Source organism: Tribolium castaneum, chromosome 10 (genome assembly GCF_031307605.1).
Source record: "Tribolium castaneum strain GA2 chromosome 10, icTriCast1.1, whole genome shotgun sequence".
Classification (NCBI taxonomy): domain Eukaryota; kingdom Metazoa; phylum Arthropoda; class Insecta; order Coleoptera; family Tenebrionidae; genus Tribolium; species Tribolium castaneum.
In genome coordinates, this window is record NC_087403.1 from 7018767 (window position 1) to 7025752 (window position 6986).

Below are 6986 nucleotides of genomic sequence, written 5' to 3' on the forward strand. Positions count from 1 at the left end.
TTCGACTCTCACTGCCCCTCTCGCTCCCGCAATAAACCAACTCGCGTCAAACATAATTCCCCCTTTGATCCTCCGGGATTTGGGGATTTTTACGTAGCAACATGTCAACATGTCACCTACGCTCAAGGGCTCAACAGGCACAAAATTCAATTAGAATAACTTATTTCAAATTCATATTTCATAAATGCCAATTATTTTTTGTTCGCATCGAAAGGTTACCCAATTATCCGGCGCGTTCTCTCAACGGAACTCCACCTCCGTGTGCGATTTATAGGCGCGTTACACCTTTCACATATAACCAACTACAGATGCTGAAAATTTTATAGCTCAGACAAATTTTTATCGATTCGAGACACAATGTAGCTGCCGGTCACGGAGGCGTGAAGAAAAATAGAACGCACGGGATATGGGAGAAATGAGAAAAGATCACCCGTGATAAATACCGACTTTAGAAAAAAAAAACGCAAAAACCGCTCTAATGCAGCGGTTCATGGAGCAGTCACGCTCTAAATCTAGATTCTTAAAATAAAATTTAGAGGAATTAAGCGCGAAAATCCAATAGCAAATTATTGTATTCAAGCAAAAAGTAGGAACACATAATTTCATTGTAAACTTAAAGCCGTGACACAATACGAACTCTAGCTACTTTTACTTGTTTTTATAACTGCAAACAAACTCATTCCCTGTTTACTCCTTGGGGATGATGTTACTAAAAATTTCGAAATACACGCCTTTTTTATCCGAATGCCTAATGGTATACTATCAAAAACAGTAACGTTTGTATTAAAAAAAAAACAAAAAAACATATTCATTATTCAGTCATTATTCAGTGACCAGTACCGTCACAAATGTAGCATTTACAAAAATAAAATCGACCTGTTCAAGGTTTTTTGAAAAATGACCCACAACAAAAATATGAGTTTTATATGTTACTTTAAACTCACTGTAAATTAAAATTAAAACAAAAAACTTTTTACCAACAGATGAAACCAACGTGTGTCGGTAGAATAATAATTAACCCTAAGTCTGATACTGAAGTCGGAAAATATTAGGACGTCAAGTTTTTAAAATATTCATTATAAAGTAACACTATTTGACAATTTTTGCAACATCAAAAATGTTACAGTTTATCGTAATGTAGACTAGTAGTAAACGTATAACATATTTTTATTCCAAAAACCCTAATATCTCTCTTCATAAGACTTTAAATCTTGATGGAAACATTCACCACGTTCATCGCTTAAGCTTCCCTCGTTTTGTTTGGATAATTTAAACACAAACATAGAAAAAGTTGTTTGTGCTTAATTTGCATTCACCTGATGATATTTTAACGCAAATAAAATATTTAACAATTTGTTAATCACGTCAGAAACGAACGCCAAACACCACAAAAAATTGATTAAAAAATTTGAAAAATTAAAAATGACACAGACTGTTTTTTTGCACTGATTAGTGTCACTTTCTCTTATTGTAATCAGCAGTAATAGGCTAACATATTTTTATCCCAAAAATCTTGGTATACCATAAGGTTTTAAATCTTGATGAAAACGTTTACCATTTGATCTCCCAAGTCTTCCAGCTTTTATTAATACAATTTTACCACAAACAGAAGTTGTTTAGGCTTAATTTGACGATACTTTAAAGCAAATAAAATTTTTAACGATTGGTTTGTCACAGAAATAAAAACAAAAAAAAATATTTCTTAGTAAAAGAAAAAAATTAGCCGTTAAAATCAAAAGATTCGAAAGCGGTCATAATATGTTCCAACTTGCGCTCAGTGTGTTTTCCTAAGTTTACCAGAATTGACGTGCGTTAAGTTGGCCCAACCACTTTCAAACTCTGAAAATGCACACACGGCATTCAAATGTGCTCGGAAAGTGCTAAAGAATGCTGCGATTTATTTAAAAAATGCTATTTTAGTTTTAGAGATTTTTTGTGTTTTTTTGGTTGGGCTAACTTAACGGTGGCCCAACCATATTATGTGCTGGACGTTTTGTTTATGCCATTTAAAAGTTCTTTAAAAAAGCTGGCAAATGCCGTATTTTAAATAAAAAGTGGTGGGAAAATAACGGAATTTTTTAAATTTAAATAATGGTTGGGCTAACTTAACGACAGCCCAACCACACCGAGTGCCTTCGAGTTTTTTATGTCAACTAAAAGACCTTAAAAAATGCTGGCGAGTGCTGTACTTAATTCAAAAAGTGCTGAAAAAATAACATTGGTTTTTAACATCGAAAATTGGTGGACTAACTTCTTAACGGTGGCTGGACAGTCCAATCTTAAACCGAGTGCTCTATACATATGAACTGAAACGTTTTAAAAAATACTGGCAAAGGCTATACTGCAAATAAAAAGAGCTGAAAAAACAACAGTTACTTTTAATTCAAAATTTATTAGGCTTAGAAAAGTTTTGAAAATCCACATAGAAACTTTAGAAGGAGCTATACCTCTAGTAAATTCAAAAAACAAGGACAGCATGTTAGTATGGAAAGGCGAAGAAAATATTTTCCCTAAATGTACTAACAAAAATGAAGATAAGTTATATTCAGCTGTTTCCAAAGAAGCAGACGACCCTCTTTCTTTGCTAAAGAAAACACATAAAAATTCCAAAGAAGTGGAAACAACAAACAATGACAACGAGAGACAATGAAAGATGAAGAAGACAGAGCAGTTGAAAACTGGAAAGGGGAAGGTGCAACTAAACCTAAACGTCCACGGAGATCTTATCTGGAAAATCAAAAAAAATGGGAATTTATGGAACTTTCGGCACGGACAAAAACAATTCCTATATCTTTAATTAAAAATGGAAACTGTTCTACATTAAGAACAATCACGATTAATAAAAAAAAGTTTATGTTTACTAATACGTGTGGATTTGATGCACTTGTTCAAATATTGTCTTCATGTTACTGTGACTGCTCCGCATTTAGAGAGGGTGTTGTAGATGATAATTTTCTGGCCGAACTTTTACAGAATTTGGTCAAGGGAAAAATATCTAGACATTCTTACATACTGAGAGCTAAAATTTTGTCTCAAATTTTTGATGAAGTTTTCAGGCCCGATGGTCTAATAGAAATTCCTTGCATATGTACGCAGCAATTATTTAATAGATAGATTAGCTACTAATAATTTCTTAGAATGGTGGTTACAATGAAACCAGAAATTACGCAACAATTATGTTAAGTGACAATAATTTAGTAGCTGAGCTTGTTACAAAGACAATGGAGAAAACTTGCTTTTGTCCAAAATGTGACGAAAAATATCTGAACGTGAAATCAAATTTGAATGAAAACTACATATTTATTGACTGGGCATCAGTTTCATTGACCAACACAAATAGAAGTGTTCAGTTATGCCAAATTCCTGCTAATATAGCAATAACCCATAAAAACCTAAACTACAAACTCCAGGGGGTAGTGGAAATTATCGGTGAAGGAATTCTTGCTAGTGATGTAGGCCATTTTATTGCCTATTGTAAAAGGCCAAATGAAAAATGGAAAATATATGGCGATCTTCAAGACAAAGTGAACACAAACTGTCCCCCGGAAAAAGTTTTAAGAGGTTGTGCCCTACTTGTTTATCGTTATTTGTAAAAGTATATTTATATTATTTTTTTATTGTTTATTTTATGTTACAATGTTTTTTAAACAAAGTACTAATTATTGTGTTTTTATTAAACAATTCCAATTCATGTGAATCTACATAAAAAAAATAAACGATATATGATGTACCTAACTAAGCACTACAGCTCCTGCATTTAAGGGTGAGAATTTTCGATATTAAAAACCAATGTTATTTTCTCAGCACTTTTTGAATTAAGTACAGCACTCGCCAGCATTTTTAAGGTTTTTTAGTGGACATAAAAAACTCGAAGGCACTCGGTGTGGTTGGGCTGTCGTTAAGTTAGCCCATTATTTAAATAAAAAACTTTGTTTTTTTTGCTGCACTTTTTATTTAAAGTACAGCATTCGCCAGCATTTTTCAAGATCTTCTAGTTGACATAAAGAAATCACATGAATGGTTTTGATGTCGTTAAGTTAGTCCAACCATTATTTAAATTAAAAAAAATCCGTTATTTTCCCAGCACTTTTTATTTAAAAAACGGCATTTGCCAGCATTTTTAAAGAACTTTGAAATGGCATAAACAAAACGTCCAGCACATAAAATGGTTGGGCCACTTTCCGAGCACATTTGAATGCCGTATGTGCATTTTCAAAATTTGAAAGTGGTTGGGCCAACTTAACGCACGTGCATAATTGGGGACGTATTAGGCGATACTTCGGAAGGAAAACCGGCGGATAAGTTTCGAGAGGTTCAGACGTAAAATTTATTAGGCTAATTTGGCTAAGGGTACAATATTTGTCTGGGTAAAAATTATTTGGCGATCGTGTGCTTGATGATCCACGGGATGTAACTGCTGACTTTGGTGTAAATGCCGGGGCTACCTTTATTCCCGCAGCCGATGCCCCAGGACACGATTCCTATGGTGATCCAGCGGCCGTTGTCTAGTTGGAACATTAGGGGTCCTCCGGAGTCGCCCTAGAGCAGGCGATTGTGTATCATAATACAGTGAAAGCTCCGAATTTACCAAACATGAATCTTTTCCGCCATCGTAGCCTGCAGCACATAAATTATTCTCAGTGATCCTTTGCAGGAAAGAATTGGAGCAATTTTCGAGCGTCCACACAGGCACTTGTACGTGCATAAGTACCTGACTGACGGGCCCCGAATAATAAACCTGCCCCCATCCAGCGACGATCGCGACTTCCTTTTCGAAGTCCCTGTCGATGGGCGGCAGGCAGATGGGCCAGATGTATGAGTTAAAACTGGTCGGTTTGCGCATTTTGATAATTGAAATGTCGTTAGCATAGGTCGCTTTATCGAATTCTTCGTGGTCGGTGATTGATTCCACCATGTAATCGATGGAACGCGTCTCATTCGAGTTGGCGAAATTATATTCGCCTAAACGGACGCGTATCTCATCGGGCGTGAGTCTGGAGTGATTATTTTTAAACGAGCTTTGGAAATTGGACGGCGTACCCCAAAGTGCAATGAGCCGCTGTCAAAACGTGATATTCCGTGATAAGCGCGCCTCCGCAGAACTGCTGCTCCAAACCTTGGGCTAATTGCTTGGGTCGGTAGAGAGCCGCCATCCAAGGCCATTGCTGACCTATCGATTTCCGGCCGGGGTTTCCCTCAATCGGAATTCCGCAGCCTTGTCACAGGACTCTCATTGTGCTCCTCAGCGCTAATTATTTTGCTTACCTGTAGTGTTGTCTTTTTCGTCGTAGTCGTTACCACCCCCGGGGAGGTCTAAAATGATTTGGGAGCCTGCTAAGCCACTTAATGCAATATCATCAGGACAACAAACACCCACATGCCTGCGGAGGATAATTGTTTAATCTGTTCTTTGTCCGAACCTCCCTTACATTCGCTCGATCACGCATAGATAGTCGAGGACGTTTTTCGTGTTTTTCAGCACTGAAATTGGACAGAAAATTAAGTGCTTGCAATGGCCTTTTGCGTCGTCGGGGGCGACACATTCCTGATATCTCTTGTTAATCTGAAACGAAGTGCTGAAGCAATAGAATTACGTCTTAAATAAATCACCTTGAAGCGTTTGCTCAAGCCGAGATATCTCTTCCGACGGAAATGTTCAAATTCGCGCGGAGATGTACTAGCATTTTTGAACGGTCGGTTCACTAAAACTTGCTCTATTTTTAAATTAAATCACGTCGAACAATAACTGGAGCGTATACCATTATTCCTGATGGATAAACTCACTGTTTGTTTTAAAATAATTGCTGATATCACACAAATGATCAATGAAACGCCGTTCATCTTTTATTGCCACTGACACAAAGACCAGTTACTGGAATAATTTTTATAAAATAGATTCGACATTTTACGATAAGTGCATCCTCATCTGCGACTTCCTGTTTTCGCTACACCACTTCTATTTCCTGATAAATTTATCAACTCCTGCTAATAGCTTCAGATTCTGATAAAACTAAAAATACAACATAATTGCAGAGCACGGAAAGAATAACGATCTCTAATGATACTCCAGGAAAATTGCCGGAAAATATCTTCCTAATTTAGTTTCCAACAAGTGTCTATAACATCTATTTTGTATGTTTCCACAGCGAAAAGTCGACGGAGCAATACAACAAATTGCAAAGTTTCGATCTCCCAAGCTTCTACATTTTAAATCTTTTAGTTGCATCCTGAAATTACTGCTCATGCATTTTTCAATTTAATTTCCAAAATCTAACCGATCCTCTTACGAAATTAAGTTCTAATACGCTTTAATTAAAACATAATTCGAAAATTCTACTTCGTTTTGATGATTTTATGACTTCCAAGGCGGCAAATAACCAACTGGACTGTGAAATTTGCATTTTTCAGCTAATTTCAACCGTATTGGACAAGTTAAGAAAATTTTGTAAAATTTGTGTGCCACCACTATAATATGAATATAGGTTTTACGCTTATCGTTGTAGGAATTTTGCGTATTGTCTGCTATTTTCGATTGTAATTCTGTTTTCCTTTAAACTTGCTAAATGTTCCTATGTATAATGTTAAAGAGCCGAAAATGTTTACTCAGTCTGTTGTCCCTCGACAATCCCGATTGTGGAATGCTCTCTCTAACGATTTTATAATAATAAAGTGTAATAATTAGAATAATAAATTGTTGTAAATAAACACGTTGTTATTATTACCTACCACCCGGTTATAGCACCTTTCCTCAAAAAGTTTTAAGCAAATCGCTTCGATAGAAATATAAAACTTGAGGTGCTTTTGAAGTCAAATTTATTTCATGGTTCACAGCATGCGATTTTAATCCGATTCTTTCACAAAAAGTTTTAATTCCAAAGCCTTCGATAAAACTTTTACAAATAAATATAGAAAATTGGAAACTCTTCTAAATTTTCTAACGTGTTATATAGAGAGTAATATGTTTAACGACATATAAAGAGTGGATT

At 35.8% G+C, this 6986-nt stretch overlaps 1 protein-coding gene across 2 annotated transcripts; it reads right to left on the bottom strand.

Moving 5' to 3' along the window:
• Positions 1-4313: 4313 nt before the first annotated feature.
• Positions 4314-5914, bottom strand: LOC656320 (uncharacterized protein). Of its 2 annotated transcripts, none has more exons than XM_008202454.3 (7): positions 5760-5914; positions 5611-5714; positions 5430-5563; positions 5266-5381; positions 5041-5215; positions 4589-4994; positions 4314-4539 (listed from the first exon to the last, which is right to left on the bottom strand). In XM_008202454.3, exons 1-7 carry the CDS (start codon positions 5839-5841, stop codon positions 4375-4377), a joined length of 1182 nt encoding a protein of 393 aa, XP_008200676.1. In that variant the 5' UTR covers positions 5842-5914; the 3' UTR covers positions 4314-4374. The 2 variants fall into 2 exon arrangements, with proteins under 2 accessions (XP_008200676.1, XP_008200677.1); XM_008202455.3 differs by having other exon boundaries at positions 5611-5708; positions 5760-5903.
• Positions 5915-6986: the final 1072 nt, after the last annotated feature.